This window comes from Pseudocercospora fijiensis (genome assembly GCF_000340215.1).
Source record: "Pseudocercospora fijiensis CIRAD86 unplaced genomic scaffold MYCFIscaffold_14, whole genome shotgun sequence".
In the NCBI taxonomy this organism is placed as follows: domain Eukaryota; kingdom Fungi; phylum Ascomycota; class Dothideomycetes; order Mycosphaerellales; family Mycosphaerellaceae; genus Pseudocercospora; species Pseudocercospora fijiensis.
Window position 1 is genome coordinate 376,229 of NW_006921545.1, and position 18,358 is coordinate 394,586.

General features: G+C 46.5%; 2 protein-coding genes across 2 annotated transcripts; both read right to left on the bottom strand.

Moving 5' to 3' along the window:
* Nucleotides 1-455: 455 nt before the first annotated feature.
* MYCFIDRAFT_84280 (uncharacterized protein) lies at nt 456-2,198 on the bottom strand (the record flags this gene model as incomplete). The annotated part of the gene is made up of 1 exon (XM_007934099.1): nt 456-2,198. The coding sequence occupies one exon, from the start codon at nt 2,196-2,198 to the stop codon at nt 456-458; it is 1,743 nt and encodes a 580-aa protein (XP_007932290.1).
* A 2,107-nt stretch (nt 2,199-4,305) lies between these two features.
* MYCFIDRAFT_180165 (uncharacterized protein) lies at nt 4,306-9,934 on the bottom strand (the record flags this gene model as incomplete). Its single annotated transcript, XM_007934100.1, is given in 31 exon segments — nt 4,306-4,327; nt 4,360-4,393; nt 4,443-4,454; nt 4,489-4,519; nt 4,544-4,625; nt 4,656-5,098; nt 5,136-5,322; nt 5,354-5,756; nt 5,784-5,832; nt 5,852-5,935; nt 5,982-6,068; nt 6,098-6,139; nt 6,174-6,221; nt 6,261-6,321; nt 6,354-6,365; nt 6,410-6,786; nt 6,831-6,953; nt 6,985-7,099; nt 7,129-7,530; nt 7,557-7,866; nt 7,907-7,992; nt 8,031-8,297; nt 8,332-8,456; nt 8,504-8,543; nt 8,569-8,657; nt 8,687-8,744; nt 8,778-8,791; nt 8,833-8,885; nt 8,911-9,162; nt 9,188-9,513; nt 9,540-9,934. 31 exon segments carry the CDS (start codon nt 9,932-9,934, stop codon nt 4,306-4,308), a joined length of 4,629 nt encoding a protein of 1,542 aa, XP_007932291.1.
* Nucleotides 9,935-18,358: the final 8,424 nt, after the last annotated feature.

Sequence of the window (18,358 nt, forward strand, 5' to 3'; positions counted from 1 at the left end):
GAAACGTAAAAAGAGTTATACTAAGTAAGGTATTAGCTAAAGTCGATTACTTAGCGTATTCGTAAGGGCTATAAAAGGATAAGCTATACTAGAGAAAAGCTTAGCGTTTTTAGTATATAGCTTTTATTACCGCGCGTATCTAAAACTCCGATTAGCTTAGCTTTAATTCTTATCGACTATTATATTATATTAATAGAGGAAAGGTTTGTCTTAAAGGAGAGACTACCTAAATTTGTACTTTTACTTAGCAATTGCCGAAGTGGAAGTTTTGAAATTTCGTATATACGCAAGCGATAAAGAGAGCATACCCCACGCCCCTCGTATCCGAGTTCGGACTCGTACTCGCACTCCTTGCACTTTGGCACAATCTTGAAAGTCAGACTCGGTGAGCAATGCCGCGCATTATCTTCGACACACCCATTGCCGCCTACCGCCCACCGGACTTCTCTCCCTCCCTACACACCCACATCCCCGTCTTCTGTAATCCATCCCCCGCACATGGCTGCTCTGGTCGCTGGCCGCAGCACTCGATCCACCTCGCACGCCTCCGACAGCTGAATCCAGCCCAAAGCAGCCACCACGCCCGTATGGCACGTCGCGTCCGAAGTTCCCTCTAGTACACCATTCAACTGCTTCGCCAGAGCAATACTGGCGCTGGAGCCACCCCGCCACGCCAAGCGACCCGCCGCCGCAGCGTCATCGAGCGCCATCAAGAGCATGCTGAAATCTTGAAGGTCTGTTGGCGAGCAATTGGTCTCGAGGACGCGGCGCGCTTCGCTGAGGCTGGATGTTGCGTTGGGGATGCGCGTGGTGTCTGTGTCCCAGCTAAGATGGAAGAGATAGTCGTCCAACGGTGCACTTGGAGGCGGCGGCGGCGGTGGAAGAGGGATAAGAGGAGGTCGCTCGCAGGTTCGCTCACGAACGAGCTGAACCTTGCTTGGCGTGCTGCGTTCAAGGCCCGTCGGAGGCCATTGGGACACGAGCAAGCAGATCAGGTACGCCAACCGCAATGCCGATAGCAGTGACACCCGTGACAGCCACTGTCTTGCACCAACCAGCGCTTGCCATGCGAAGTGTCGGTAGAGGTGGAAAAGGTAATGGAGATGAGTAGTCGGCTGCGAGTCTTCCTCGACCGGCATATCACCGCTGGCGAAATCTGATGATGTGTGCGCGAGTGTCATCATACCTCCAGCGGAGCCGGCTTTCAAGGCACTGTCCTTCGCATTGGCGAACTCGAGTCCCTGCAGCGATGTGCCTTCATTCTGGCGCTGGTCGCCAGACTTGATCAGCGTCAGACAATCGCCAGAACAGTCTTTCGAATCGAGACTCCAGCGCCTTGAAAGTGTCAATTCCTTCCGCGACGTGGTATCATCATCATCATGAAACTGACTATCCGACTTGGTCCGAACTAGTCGACCGCCACAGAAGCCATTCCAATCGAATCTGTTGCGAGTTGGAAGTGATTCCTGCGCCTGACTATCAGACCTGGTTCGAACTGGTCGCTCGCCAGATGAGTTATGCCAATCCGAAGCCTTGCGAGTTGGCTGTGTGAATTCCTGCTGCAACGTGTCTTCCTTCTTCTGGTCATGACTCTGGGACCTGGTCCGAACTGGTCGGCCGCCGGAAAAGTCATTCCAATCGAGTCTCTGGTGAGTTGGAGGTGCGGATTCCTGGCTCTGACTATCAGACCTGGTTCGAACTGGTCGCTCGCCAGAAGAGTCGTGCCAATCCTCCGAAGCCTTGCGAGTTGGCTGTGTGAATTCTTGCTGCAACGTGTCTTCCTCCTTCTGGTCACCAAACTTGGTCTGACCTGGCGGACCGCCAGAAGAGTCACGCCTGGCATAATCGAACCTCTTGCGGGCATGTGTGAGTTCCTGTGGCGATGTGTTTTGCTTTTGGTCATGATCAGCAGACTTGGTCCGAACTGGTCGGCCGCCAGAAAAGCCACCCCAATCGAATCCCTTGCGTGTTGAAGCTGAACCTTCCTGCAGCCATGTATCTTGATCGCCTGCCTGACTACCAGAATCACTCCGCGTTGGCCGGTCACCAGAAGAGTCATTCGAATCGAAGCTCTTGCGACTTTCAGGTGTAAATTCCTGCAGCGCCGTTCCTTCATTCTCCGCCTGACCATCAGACTTAGTCTCAACTGGGCGATCGCCATCGCCAGTAGAGTCATCCAAACCGTATGATGACTCCATGTCGACGAACTTGTTCTTGGGAAGTGTTGAATTGCTAACAGGATTTTCAGAACCAAGGTTGCTCAGTCCTTAAATGCTGCGTTCGTTGTTCATCGCCGGACGATCGGATTGCCCGACTATGGCTTTTTTGATCGATGCGCGGTCGGGATGCGGATACGGGCAGACATGCACATGCACACAACCGCGGGCCAAGGCTCCACCGCGAAGCAGTCAGCACTTCCGCTGACATTTCCACACGATTTGTTCCCTAGTAATACTTTCTCAGAGGCATTGCAAAGATGCTACGTGTGCTTGTTCTTACGCAGTCGACTGACTTATGAAGTTCACGCTGAAGGCGAGTACTTCCTCCTTGCGTCAAAGGTCACACTTCTTGGTCATCGTTCATCGCAGATGAGGAATACCGGAGAGTGCATGGTACTTCCTTGCGGTGACTGTCAACGCTGCATGACGTTCGTGACTCCATCAACATCCATGCCAACTATCGGGAAGCTGCTTCAAGAAGTCCATGCCGAAGGCGAGCACTTCCTCCTTGTACCCAAGCCACGCCAAAGGTCCCATTTCTTGGGCATCTTTGAGAAACACCGAGGGGTCTATAGAACTTCCGTCGACGCTGCCTGACATCGTAAACTCCATCACCATTCATGCCAACTATCCAGAAGCTGCTTCAAGAAGTCTAAGCTGAAGACCAGTACTTCCCTTTTCCCGCCCAAGCAACGTCAAAGGTCAGATTCATTGGCCATCGTTCATCGCAGACGAGAAACACCGGAGGCTGCCGTGCATATGACTTCCGTCAACGCTGTATGGTATCGTGAACTCCATCAACGCGCGTGCTAGCCATCGAGAAGCTGCTTCAAGAAGTCCAAGCTAGAGGCGCCTGATTCCTCCTCCCGTCCCGCCAACGTCAAAGGTCACACTTGCCGTCTGTCGTTTACCGGAGAAGGCACAGAACTTCCGCACTACTACTGTGTTAGTGCGGAAACTCGCCGATCGACACCGTAAGCTCTATCAACATTCATGCCGGCTATTGAGAGGCTGCTTCGATAAGTCTACGCCGAAGGCGAGAGCTTCCTTTCCTCCTTCCGCATTAGCAATATCAAAGGTCAGATCTCTTGGCTTTTATTAATGGCAGATAACAAACACCGGAGAGTGCCCGTACGAGGTACGGAAACTCGCCGATCGACGCTATATAACCTCGTGAACTCTATTAGCATTCGTGTTACCTAGCAAGAAGCTGCTCTAAGACTCTTGTCTTTAGTCTCCCTACTCTACACTTATATAGCAAATAGCATATAATGAACTCTATCAACATTATAAACTCTATTAACCGTTATAAATCCTATTAACATTATGAACTCTATAAATGTTATAAACTCTATTAGCAATTATGCTACCTATCGAAAAGCTACTCTAACACTCTACCTAAGCCTCTCCTCTTCTCCTTATTCTGCCTCCTCTAGACTTATATAGCGCCTAATACTTATTGTATACTATAGACTGCATTAGCAACTATACTAACTGTCGACAGTTTTCTCTTTACTCCGCTACCCCTAGTTATAGTACCTAAGCCCTATTTTATAGTATTATAAACTCCCCTACTATTATTCAATTTATAGTATTATAAACTCTACTACTATTTATGCTAACTATTAAGACTCTTCCCTTTATTCTACCTCCTCCGCGCTCGATTTCTACTATAGCACCCTATTCTCTTTATCCTAAACCGGTTACTCTCCTATTGTATAATATCCTAAACTCGATTACCCTTTACTCTTACTATTAATACTCTCCCTAAACCTCTTCGCTCTTCTTTATCTCCTATGTTCCTACCTCCCCGTCCTATACCGGCCAATCTCCTATTCTATCCTAACTCTTAGACTCTATTACTATCTATCCTACCTATTAGGCCTCTTCCCTCCTCTCCTTATCTTATACATTCCCTCCTCTTTATCCCTACCTCGACTCCTCCCTCCTATTCATCCTAAAGGCTAACTCCTAGACTCTATTACGCTCTATTACTATCTATCCCACCTATCACTATCTATCCCACCTATTACTATCTGTCCCACCTATTACTATCTATCCCACCTATTACTATCTATCCCACCTATTACCATCCATCCCACCTATTACTATCTATCCCACCTATCACTATCTATCCCACCTATCACTATCTATCCCACCTATTACTATCCATCCTACCCATCATCATCCAACCTACCTATTACTATCTATCCTACACATCACTATCCATCCTACCTATTACTATCCATCCCTCCTACTCTACCTCTACCCAACCCTCTTCTCCTCATCTCACGAACCCCCTCTCATCATCCCCACCTCAACACTCCCCTCTCCTCATCCCAAACCGGCCAATCCCCCATCTCAACCCTCCCCTCTGCCTTAGCCACCCGAACCACCGGCTCGACTCTCGCTTCTTGTGACATCCGCGCCGACCACAAATATCCGCATCCGTAACCCAGTAGAAGGAATGTGAATGCGAAGGTGAAGATGAGGATGGGGAGCATCGTGGGGTTGGGGTTTCGAGATGATGAGTTTGTTTGGGGAGGGGGAGGTTGGTATTGGGGATTTTTGGGAGGGGGAGGAGGGGATGGGGGTTGAGGTTGAGAAGATGGGGGTGGTTGTTGAGTTTCGGGAGGAGATGAGTTGGCTGCAAAGGGTGGATGGGGTGGGGTTTGAACTTTAATGGGTTTCTTTTGTTGAGACTTCTTCGGTGAATTTGGAGTTGTTGGTGGAGTCGAGTGTTGATTCTCAGGAGCGGAGGTTGCGGATGGCTGATTTGAGGTTTGAAGTTTGATGGACTTCTTTTGTACAGACTGCTTCGTGGAATTTTGGGTTGTTGGAGTTGATTGTTGATTTTCAGGAGCAAAGTCTGTGGATGGCTGGGTTTGATGTTGAGTGGATTTGTTTTGTCGAGACTTCTTCTTTGCCGGCATGGAAATGGTATGATTCTCGCCTGTCCGAGTTGAGCGGCCGCGGGTGGTTACTGGCATTTGATTTGAGTGAGGATGAGATAGGAGCTTCAGGCTGCTGTATGCGAAGGTTGTAGCGGTGTGTGTGTGTTCTTTCTTTATGTTTGAAAGAGAGAGAAGACGTCGCGCGGAGACTGGATTGTGAAACTCACGAATCAGTCAGACACGCAAAGGAGAGCCTTGGCCAAATTCCCTTGGTTTTGATAGACATGCATGCTGCGGAACCAATGTCCGAGGGAAGCAGTTCCAGACACGAACATCTTCCGTCCTGCTTTGACGCACCTGGGACAGCCCAGTTCCCGTATGCAGATGTCAGACATGCCGTGCGTGAAGCTAAGCCACCTCACGATACCAGAGTACACTTCATGCAGAGTGTTGAGATCTGCGGGCGCTTGCACCGAAGTCTCACGCCAGAACTTGAATGCCGTTGATGGCCTGCATTTGGATAGGTTGCGTCTGAGATCTTTCAGCTCTAGTTTCTGAGTGGCGACGCTCGCTGAGCGCCTCAATTCTCGCTGGCGGAATAGAAGATGTGGGACATTTCGAAACACTACCGTCGAGCGGAAGTCTGACTCAATTGAAATTAGAGCAAGACATGCAGCTCCGAACTGCGATGCTCTGGAACCTCGTCGGAGGACAGTGGTCTCAATGTCTCAGATTCACCTTTATCCAGCTGAGTGAGAATGAGACAATTGCTCTCTCAAACAAGCCCTTGCGGATCCGAAAGTCCTCTCCAAACATGGCAATCTGTTTCCCGGAAGTTCATGCCTTTTCATCCAAGAACAAAAGCCACCTTGCCTCGCATCCATCCGTGTTCAATCGCTCTCTCAGCATCTCCCGAATTTCCTTGCTCTTTCTTTCGCTCCACCGCAATGTCCGTCTCCGCATCCGCGCCTCCAATCCCCAAACCAGAAACCCATCCTCTCGCGTACAAACACCACCAAATCCGATCTCAATTTTTCTCATCCCAGAAAAGTCGCATTACGAAAACGACAGGATCAACATCAACACCAACATCTTCAAAGACGGTGCTCTCCGATCTCGAAGATCTGCTAGAAAAATGTCGACAAACCAGAGGAGCGAAAAGCAAAGAGAACTTGGAGTTGGAGATGGAATACATTAGACGCTCGATTCTCGCAATGCATGCAATGGAGATGCTTTTCACATCGCTTTTCGACTCGAAGCAAGACGAGGTGCTAGCAGCGCTGTTTGTTTGTCCACGGAATGAGGTGAAGATGATGTTTGTGGAGGATCTTTTCAATTTGATGCAGAATCGTTTGGTGCCTGAGAAGCTGCGGGTAAGCGAGATTACTTTGGATACAGTTGATGAGATTGTTCGGGAGTGGATGAGGGATTGGGAGGTAGGGGTTGAGTTTGTGGAGCTTTTTCCGGAGAGGGAGGAGAAGAGGGAAGGCGAGGGGGATGGTCAGGAGCGGGAGAGGAGGGGAGGTACCAGTCGAGAGCGTGACAGGAGGAAAGGTGATGATCGAGAGCGTAGAGAGATGGCGGGCGCAGATGAAACAGCAGAGGATGATGGAGATGTCGAGGCATGGAGCAACATGACGATAATGGAATGTATCATCGCGGGATTGATCCAACTCAGTCCGATTAGTCTTGTATGTTAGGAAGAGAATGTAAGAACCTGGCGGATCTTTTCATCAAGCGCGCGAGAGGAGTGGGGCTGATGACCAAGAGCGCGGAGGCGCGGACAGAACAGTAGAGGAGGATGGAGATGTCGAGGACTGATGATGATGGGATGGGTTATCTCAGGCTTGATACAGCTCAGTCCGATTAACCTTGTGTGCCAGGAAGAGGATGTATGGACAGGGCTGAGGTTTGGGGTAGCGCAGCACAATCATATGTCCAAGGTCCGCTACGACTTCATGCGTTCGCGCCTCAATTTTGATGCTGCTCGGCTGATCATGAGCGAGACGAGGAACTGTGGACAACCTTCAATGCTGAGCAAGCTCTTGTCGCTGGTACCAAGTCTCTCGAAGCGGCATGGTATGGTCAAGTTCCAATCGCGCAGATGATCGGGCCGCAGTTCGCCGTAACAGCAGGAGATGCGCTGCTGGCTGGTGAGGGAGGAATGCCGGAGACATTGGTAATGATATCGCTCTCTGTGCTGCTGCGCTTGAGGCGCAGCCAGGTTGTCTTCCTTCTCGGCCTTCTCCTGTCCCACGACGCCGCAGACGACGCATCGGTAGCAATTGTCTGCTGAGGCGTGGCCACATTGTCGCTCGTCTCGGCGTTCTCCTGTCTTGCGGCACTCCAGACGCCTTACCGGTAGCGACTGTCCATTCCACGCCTGATGCCTGGCCAGATTGTCTTCCTTCTCAGCGCTCTCCCGTCCCACGGCACTCCACACGCATCATCGGTAACCATTGTCTGCTCCACGGCCGTCTCCGTGTCCACCGTGTCCACCGTGTCATCGCGCTCCTTGCCGAACAAGCGACCTTGGGCATCCGTGAGGTATCCACTCCACTGCTGATCTGTTGCTTTTCCCACTGCGGTCCTCGCCGCCTTGTTGTCAAGTAAGCCCTCTTTCGCATTCGCGAGGTCTGCACTCCGCCGCTGTTCTGCGATCCCAACACCCATCACGTCAAGGTTTGGTGCACTCGTGAACTCGCCGTTGCTCGTAAGTCTCTCAACAGCAATGGTGATCGCCGGCAGTTCGACTCATGTTCGACGCGTGCGCAACGAAGACAACCTGTCTACTTTGCTGTGCTTGCGCGTGCCTGCGAACATGCCAGATCACAGCCTCCAGCCTCCTCCTCGGTTCCTCGCTATCGAGCGCTGTCTGACTCGGCGATTGGGATTGCTTTGCCTTGCGGCGGAGAACAGCCTTGGACATTTTGGGGCTCGATTGGACGAATGAATAATCGTATCGACATGATGTGTGTGAATTGCGGCTGGTGTGAGGACGGCGATGGCAACGGCAACGGGAATGCGGAATTCGTGTTTGTAGAAAAACCAAGCCAGAATGGTGAGTTGAGGTTTGTGTAGAATTCGGAGCGGCATTCCGCCAAACAGCTTGCTTGAGAAGCCCGCCGCCTCCACACAATCCCTCGAAGCTGGCTGCCTCAGGCACTGCTCCTCACCCGCGCAACTCATCGAGAATATGCGGCAGGACTATCGTTCACCCCCACCCACCCTCTGCGTAGTCGTCCATGCTCGAAAACATTGTTGCCAGACTCAGACTCAAAGTACGCTTGCTCTTCTCTCCACGTCTTAACATCCCGGCTTGAATAACGTGCAGCCTCCAGCACTCGGTCAATCAATGGTCAACTCCGAGGCCTCTATACAGCTCGTCACTGCACTGCCAACACCGCAAAATACACATTCGACTGCGCGACTTCGATGTCTCATGGCCGCCGCACCGCAGGTCGATATGGACGACGACGAGGTCACGAATGAGGCCCCACTTCCTCGACACGATCCACGCCCAGCTGCAGCTCAGCGAGGAAAGCTCACATAGACGACATAGGCCTCCGAGACATCTCGCTTCAGCCTGCGCTGAAAGATACTCGATTCTGCCTCTGCGAAATGCGGGACTCTGCGGCACTCGGATCTTTATCCTCTTTCCCACACTTCACGTTTCCGCTACATTGACGGCTCCTCGACCTTCTCGAAATCAATGCCACAATTGAATAAGTGAGGACATCATTGTCATTCGGGAGGAATGGTCTTGGTCGGACTACGCCACAAATATGCCACTACACGTGGAGTGATGTATAGAGTGAGCTCGAGCTCGAATCTCTTCGACAGGGCAGGAGGACCGAGACTGGGCTTGATCACAAACACCAAGGCTGCTCGCATCATCGCGATCACCGCCGTAGATGGCAAAATTTTCTTCACAATCGCCGATTTGCTCCCGATAGCCACGAGTTTTCCTTCAAACTCATCCTGAGACCTGGCTGCCAAAGGATGAAGAGGTTGACACGAGCGCTCTACTGAAACGATGACAAAGACGTCTACACTTGACTGGTTGCTGTACACAGCCGCGAGCGAAGGATGAAGGGATCAGGCAGTTTTCCCAGGGCATCTGGTGGAGCTTTCCCGACACAGTTCGTAATGGCAGTACAACGTAATGAGTTCGTCGGGCAGGAGGTCCTCCATACACACTGCACACTCGATGGTCATTGGCTTTGAGGTCAGAGGCGAGGATGTTGGCGCGCTGAAGATGTATCAGCTTGCTCAGCCGCATTTCCCGGGCAACCAGAAGCTGATACGCAATATCGCTGTCTTGCAGGACAAGGTTGATGCGAAGCATGCCGAGAGGCACGCCGAGAGGCACGCTTCTGCCGCGACATACTTTGAGGAACCTGTAGCAGACTGCCGCCCAACTCACCATCGCCAGCACGACGAAAGCCGAAAGCGAATGAAGAGGACGAAAGCCACCACGAAGCCCAAGATGTGGATGCGTACGACCCAAGCCGAGACGCACGCGTCTGCCGCGACATACTTTGAGGGACCTGTAGGAGATTCCGCCCAACTCATCGATCGAGCACGCGAAAGCCGAAAGGGAACGAGGATGACGAAGGCCACCACGAAGCCGAGGGTGAGGATGCGTACGATGAAGACGACGAATTCGCCTGTCGACGAAAGCCGAAAGCGGACTAGGAAGACGAAAGCTGTCACGATGCCCAAGATGAGGATGACAAAAGCTATCACGGCGCCCAGAGTAGGGATGCATACGAAAGCGCACGTGGAGGACAAAGCTATCACGAAGCCCAAGATGAGCATGCGTTCGAATGCGGGCGACGAAGGTCCAAGATAAGGATGCGGACGAGGCGTACGAAAAAGATAACCCGAAGCCCGAGATCAGGATGCGTACAGAAACCCGTCACAAAGCCCAGGATGAAGGTGCACAAGAGAGCGGACGAGAATGACCAACGCTATCACGAAGCCTAAAATGAGATGGGCACGAAATCGCACGAGGAGGGCAAAAGCTATTACCAAGCCCAAGATGAGTTGCGTACGAAAGCGGACAAGGAGGACAAAAGCTATCACGAAGCCCAAGATGAAGGTGCGCACGATGAAGGTGCGCACGATGAAGATGCGCACGATGAAGACGAAGGATTCGCGATGATGACGAAAGCTTATGGAGCCCAAGATGAGGATGCGTACGAGAAAGACGGAGGATTCACGATGATAACGAAAGCTCATGGAGCCCAAGATGAGGATGCATACGATGAAGACGAAGGATTCATAATAATGACGAAAGCTCATTAAGCCCAAGATGAGGATGCATACGATGAAGACGAAGGATTCGCGAGGATGACGAAAGCTCACGATAACGGAAGTGAAGCCCGAGATGAGGATGCGTACGATGCAGACGATGGATTTGTGAGTCGGCCACGCTGGCGCAGGTCCTTCGATCGGCAACACGACGAAAGCCGAAAGCGGACGAGGAGGGCGGAAGCTGTTACGAAGTCCAAGATGGGGAGGGCAACAGCTAACACGAAGCCCAAGATGAGGATGCGTACGATGCAGACGACGGACTCGCGCGTGGGCCACGCTGGCGCATGTTACTGGGTCGCTAGCGATGACGAAAGCCGAAAGCGGACAAGGAGGATAAGAACTATTACCAAGCCAAAGATGAGGAGGGCGAAAACGGTCACGAAGCCAAAAATGAGGATACGTACGCTGCAGACGACGGATTCGCGTGTCGGACAGCTGGCGCAGGCTCCTTGACACCACCGCATGGTCCTCGACTGCTCGTATCCTGCCATGGGCGCCGACTTTGAGTACCGGTATTGCGAGGGGCAGGCATATCTCGCCAGCGCTGCATTCTCCTTTGGCAGGCGTCGGATAGAAGGGCTCAAAGCCACCTTTTGCATCTGAGCAATGCGACCTCGCAGATCTGCGCCCCCTGCAGCGGTAGAGCTGTGATGCCGCAATTTCAGGCAGAACTCTCGACAATTCGCACCAAATCTCTGGTAACTGGCGCAATACGCTCTCGCTCTCAGTTGAGGAGCCTGTAAACTTTCAAAAACACGCGCATAGCATCCCTCATGGGGGTGATAGCAGACATCACTGGGGACCGACTTCTGGGCCAAAATGAAATACGCAAGATGCATGGCTGCAAGGTGCAAAGCGGGTCGGAGCTCGAGCAAGAGCTAAACGTGGTCCACGCAAATGGACTCTGCCGTTCTCTATATTGCCAGACTGATATCCCTAACCACACGACTCACCCTAAAAGCAGGAGACCTTCTCAAAGATCATCGCGATTCTTGAAGACACACTGCCCATGCGATGATCATGATATCGGCGGAGACGACTCGAGATTGGCCCAGATGCGACTGGAAGCTCAACAACTTCATAGAAAGCCTCATTGGTAGGATGACAGGGCTTGGAATGAAACCTTCTGAGCAGCGCATCAAGATTGGGGAGTTGTCGGTGACCACCAGAGCACGAAATGCCGCTCGCGAAGATGAAGCCCCTTGGCTGAATGAGTTTTTAAGGCCTGGAATCAGGGAGGGTGGATGCCGAGTTGTACTTATTCCCATTCCACAGTATCATTCCTGCCTACAAGGCAGCAACATCCAATATCTCTACTCGGACGCAAACTATAAGAAAGATCTACTGCAATCTTAGCTATAGTTAAGCAGCTTTTTAAGGCCTCCGATATTATACCTTTCCTTTACTATATTGCGAGCTTAATAGCGACAATTTATTAGTATATTAACAAGCCTATAGTTAAGGCCTTCGTTATTACACTTTTCTTATACCGTATTGCGAGATAAATAGCGGTAATTAGCGTACGAAAAGCGGGCAAAACAATAATAGGCTAGACAGTAAAGCGGTTAATTAACAATCCTTATACTAGTATACCCTAGCTTAGGGAGATACTATTATCCTCCCTTAGAAAATTAGAGGTCTACGTCTAAGAGCTATAGCGCGCAATATCTAGATCTACTATATATATATTATAGATAAGCGGTAAACCGATAGAATTGCTTACTACTTAAACAAAAGACTTACTAGCTACTTATATACCCTAGGGCTAAGAATTACAAGCTATTACTAGGCCGTAAGTAAATAATCTTTTAACTTCCTTCTCCCTCTCTTAACTATAAATCTAACTAGCCTCGTATAATCTCGAGTATTCTAATACTCCCTCTACTTAGCTATCTAGCTATAAATTAAATAGCTATATCCTAATCCTTCTTAATCGTTTTTATCCCTAGGATTCTTTTTACGTCTTCTTCGAACTTCCCTTTCGTTAGGGGCTTAGTAAGGAAGTCCGCGAGTTAGTCCTTTATTAGAATATACTTTATATCGACTAGCTTATCTTTAACTAGTTCCCGTACGTAATATACCGCTACGTTAATATATTTCGTTCTAGAATAAAATTCCGGATTTCGTACTAAAGCGATAGCCGCCTTATTATTCCCGTAGATAATCGTAGGTTCTTTATAGTCGTCTTCCGTAAGGTATACGACCTGCTCGAGGAAATTTCGGATCTAAATAGCTTCTTTTACGGCGTAGGATAGCGCTAAGTATTCGGCTTCCGTAGTACTAGTCGTTATAGACCTTTATAGTTTAGTAGACTAAGATATAGGTCCTCCGGCTAGTAGGGATATATATCCTATCGTTAACTTCCTAGTTAAGTCCGCCGCGTAGTCCGAATCGGTATAGATAACTAGTAGACGTGTAAGTAAAGTACTCGTATCGTTTTCGTTCTTCGGGATAGGACTATACTTTCTATAGTAGTCCCGAGTATTTCCTAGGTATCTAAGGCCGTAGATACCTCCGCCTTAATATCTCTTAGCCGGATTTACCGTAGATTAGCTTAGTCTTTATATTAGAAAAGATATATCCGGCCTAGTAGCTCGTACGGTCTAATTTAGTCTTCCGATAAGTCGTTAGTATTTTCGGACGTCTACTACGTCTTCGTCCTTTATAATAGATAGTAGATTCGTATATCCGTTTACTAGAGTCGATACTCGGAAGGTTTCGTCTAGATCTAAGCCCTCTTCTCTAAGCGTATTTTCGATATAGTGCCTTTAATCTAGTAGTATAGACCCGTCGGCCTCTATCTCGCTTCGTACGCCTAGTATAAACTTAGCGGGACCTAGATTATTTATTTTAAACCTCTATATAAGCCCGTCCTTTAGCGGTTTAATCTCTACTTCTATCTTTGCTAGTATAATAAGATCGTCGACGTATAACGCGACTATTAGCGTATAGTCGCTATTAATAAAGACCGATTAATCCGTAGGTATAGCGTATAGGTCGTATTCTTTAAAGAAAGCCGTTGTTAGCGCCGTTTCGTTAGGCTACCGCTTTACTTAAATAGCGCCTATTTAATAAGATTTTATTTGGAATTTAACTAAATAAGCGCTTCCTTAGTATTTTACTAAAACAGCCCTCTTTAAATTCGCCCTCCTATAAGCTTAGTATACTTAGTATACTACTATACGCTTACTATCATATCCGGAGATAACAATTAACTTATTTCCTAGTAAAGAATAGGTATAGAAAGCGGTATACGGGTTTTCTTACTATAAATGTATAAGTAGGAGGTATATATCTAAATTCGAAAGAGGATAATAACTATAAGTTAGAGACTTCCGTAGCCGATAGTATATCTTATGGATAATAGAATAGTTTAGAAGAGGACGATTAGACTAATATTACTAGTAGAAACAGCCCTAAACCCTCCGTTTAAACGCTACGGTCCTCCTAATATTACTATCTTCGATCTCCGCTACCTCTATAGGCTCCGCCGTACCTCTAACGGCCTATTAAGTACTACGCAATAAGGCTCTCGTATTATGTCGCTTCTATACGCTAATAGGCACCTTATAACCCTTTAATTAACGCTTGTTATCGGTCTTATTAGCAAGCCGTATCTTCTTAGTTAGCTTCGGTTATCGCTACGGACGGTTATTAACTTAAGAAGGGGTTATCGACCCGTTACCGCTAAGTAGAATAGCGTTACTAGAAGGCTCTATAGCAGCAGTAGAAGAAGCTAACGGTTAAGAAGTTGTTAGCGCCTTACTAGCTCTCGGCGTAGGGTCGTTATCGCTCTATGCCTATAGCTCTATACTACTATCGCTTCCGAGGTCGATAACTTAAGTACTAACGACGTTATTGTCGCCGTTAATATTTCTAGAATTAAGGAGGTTATCGTTAATACTATCTCCGGCAATAGACTCGTTAGTAGCGTATCCGTAGTCTTCTATCTTCTCGTAGGTATTGCCTTATCCGTAGTAAGCGATTAAGTATAGTTTGCCTACCTTGTAATAGCTATAAAGTATAGAGCGATAACGGCTCTTAATATAACGGCAGGCTCTATATAAAGTTAATAGTATACAAGCCTACAATTAGCGGCTTTAGAGAGTATTATCTCCTTGTTCTTATAGCTAGCATAGACCGAGAAGTTAGTAAAGAAGAAGCAGTCGCCTTTAACGAGGTATCGAGTATACTAGTAGTATTTAATTAGGCCCTAAGGAGATAGCAATTTAAACAGTAGTTTAGTAACTGTATTGTCGTCTTTAAACTACTCTATAACCTAGCATATAATAAGCCTTAGACTATTAGGCACTTTGTACTATTTAGGGATCTATAAGCCGATAATATCGCTAATCTCGAAGGTCCGTAGATTCTTATACTTACGTACCTTATCGGCTCTTAAATTAGCGGCTTCTTAAGCGGCTACTATATAATCTATAAGTATATTCTAATTATAGTCTATAGCGGAAGATATGCTAGCGCTAGAGGTATAGATCGTACGTCGCTAATAGCGGGCATTATAAAGGGGTATTATAGAGATATTACTATTGCCGTAACGGTTATCGTTTGTAGGTAGCTTTATAGGTATATCTTCTTCCTTAAATTAAGGCCTATCGTTAACCTATTAAGTGTTGTATCCGTCGGCTTCTTTAGTCGCTATACACTTAGTATCGTCTAATATCTCGTCGATAGCGTATAGTTTATTAGGTTTAAATAGCAGGTCCGTATCTCCTTTAGTTACTACCGCTATAACTTCTTCTATAATAACGCGAGGTTGCGTTAGAGGGTTACGGTTAAAGAAGGCCTTAAAGGGTATTATATTAATCGCCGAGTACTACGTATTATTATAAATTCGAGCCGCCTCGTACGCCGCTATAACCTAACCTCTAAGGCTAAGTTATAGCTTAATAGCGACAATTCGGCGCTTAAGGATACTATTAGCTTATTTAACGAGGCCTTATTAATAGTTGTTAGTATATATTTAATCCTTCTATACCTCTCTTCGTACGTACCTTACGATTATAGGTAGTACGGCGTACTATAAGCGATCTTCGTACCGTACGACTTTAATAACTTCTTAACTACGCCTACAAACTCTTTACTATTATCTATCTAATATAATACCGTAATACTAACAAAGTAGGCGAAGTCCTATATATAGAAGGCAATCTCGGCGCTCTATTTCGAAGTAAGGGCGCAAACGCGGTAGAATTTAGTCTTATAGTCCTTTAGGTATAGGAGATAGAGATAAGGGCCGTCGGGGTCGTTTAAGAAGTTAATCTATACTAGAAGTTAGCTATATTTGAGCTATTCTTAATAGATACGTACTAGGTCTATTTAAACTCGAGATAGAGTCTTCTTAGCAATAATATATTATAGAGGGCTACCTTTAGGTATTATAGGGCGACAATTAATTGAACTATAGACCTAATAGTACCTAAGAACCTCTATAATATCCTTCTTCGTGATACTATAGAGTTTCTCGTTTACTAAGTACTAGATCGCTCTACGCCGAGCGTATCCGAAGTAATAGTATTTAGTCGATAGAATATAGAAGATCTCGTATTTACGTATTACCTTCTTATTTTCTTCCTTCGTATATATACGCTATTCTTCCTTATTCTACGAGAGGCGATATAGAGCCTAGATCTTCTTATTATAATCGGCTTTGCTAAGTATATTATATTCTATATAACTAGGCGTAGTATTATTAACTATAACCTATAAAATAATACGAAGGTAACCCTCTTAAGTTATTAGTATCTTGTCGTAACCCTTTAGCTTCTTATCTTTACGGTATTCGTTAAAAGCGGTATACGCTAATAAAGGGGAAGGGTTAACGCGTTATTCGGCATTCTAGCTATTAAAACTAGGTATAACGACGGTCGAAAGGGGATATAGTTACGCGGAAGGGCGTATAGGTATATTAAGCTATAGTTAGATATTTAATCGTATACTTATTAGCGATATTAGTTAAAAGGAGAGGCTAGAGGCAGTATTAAGTTAATAAGAAAAGATTTCTAAGGTAAGCGCCCGCTTTATTAGTAATTACTAAGGGAATACGATCTTAGCTAATAGCTTTCGGACTCTATAGCAATATAACACTATATCCTTATACTACGCTAAATACCGCAAACGACTCGAATAGATACGTAGAGTATTACTATTATTACTCCGGTATAATAATAATGCTACGTAGATGTATTATAAAGAGAGATTGAATTTAGCTAGGATCTACCTCCTATAGCTTAGTAGACTTATCTTACAATCCGGTTTTTATATAAACTTAACTAAACAATACCTAGAATTAGACTAAATACGCCCTATTTAATTAAATTTAAGAGTCTAATAAAGAAGGCCTTATTTGATTAAATAACGCCGACGAAGAGTGCGTTTTTAGTTAAAGAGATCGAGATTTAATTAAATACGAACAGACAGTAACACCGTAATGGTTTTGTTCTAAACTCGTCCGGATTGTTTTAGTTCTAGTACTCTTTTTAGGAGTTTAAGTATTTTATTAGTTTCGGGAATATCTAGGCCTCCCGGGATAGCTAGGTAGACTTCCTTTATTAGTTCTCCGAGTAGGTAGGCACTTACTACGTATATTTAGAATGTATTAAGTCCTTTAATAGCGGCGATAGTTAGGAGAAGGCGTAGGCTTTCGAGTTGTATTACCGGAGAGAACGTCTAAAAGTAATCGATTCGGTAGCGTTACGTAAATCTCTTTCCTACTAATCTCGCCTTAAATTTATTAATTTATCTATTCGGTAGTATTTTCCCTTTAAAAACCTACTTCGGAGTAATAACGTTTATTTATACTTCTCCGTCCTTTGCCTTAGAATAGTCGACAATCTCGTAGGTATTATTAGCCGTTAAGGACTCGATATATTCTTTAATAGCGTCTTTCTATTACCGGGAGTAAGGGCCGCTAATAGCTTCTATCTGGGTCTCGGGGATAGGTATTTAGAAAGCCTTTCGATAGTCGACTTTTAGGGCTACTAGCCCTATCTCGTCCCTTAGTCTCTTAGGTGCTTTAGGGACCCTTATAGTCCTTCGTAGTCCTCCTTCGTTTATATCCGTAGGAGTAGTAGAAGCCGTAGGAGTAGTAGATCTTTCGTCGATGTTTTTTAAACTATCTTTTTCGTCTTACGGTTCTAGAGTATTGTCTTCGGTCTCGGAATCTCTCTCTATTTCTTTAGATTCTCCTTTATCTAGGAGATCGATATCGTTGTCGTCGTTATCCGTAATAGGCCGTAGAGTAGGTAGCTCTTCTCCGGATAGTAGGCTACTTCCCTTAGTTAATTTGTCGAATTTAACGCTAGTATAGATCCCGATAGCGTTTGTCTTAGGATTATAGATCCTATACTATTTCGTAGGCTTCGTATATCCGATAAAGATTCCTAGGAATACTGTCTTTTCTAGCTTATCTTTCCTTTTCTCCTTAGGAATAAACGGATAGGCTAGATAGCCGAATACCTATAAATGTTCTTCGCTAGGCTTTCTTCTAGTATAGAGCTCCTTAGGAGTTATATCTCTCCCTTTAATAGATAGCCTATTATATAAATAGGTAACCGTATAGGCCGCTTCGCCCTAAAATCGTTTAGGGAATCCGGATACTTCTAAAGCCGCCTATACCTTACTTATAATAGTACGGTTTTGTCTCTCTACTACTCCGTTTTATTCTAGAGTATAGGGTACCGTTATTTCGATTCGTAGTCCTAGATAGGCCTTAAGAGCTTTAATAAGCTCCTAAGTATTATCGATTCTTACGGCCTTTAGTTTCCTCCTAGTTTTAAGTTCGGCCTCGTCTTTCTAAGACTTAAGGGCTTCGTATACGTTGCTTCTATAGCGAGTAAGACGGATATCTAGCCGTCTCGTAGCGTCGTCCGTAATTATTCGTATATACCTATTTCTCTCTAAGGTACT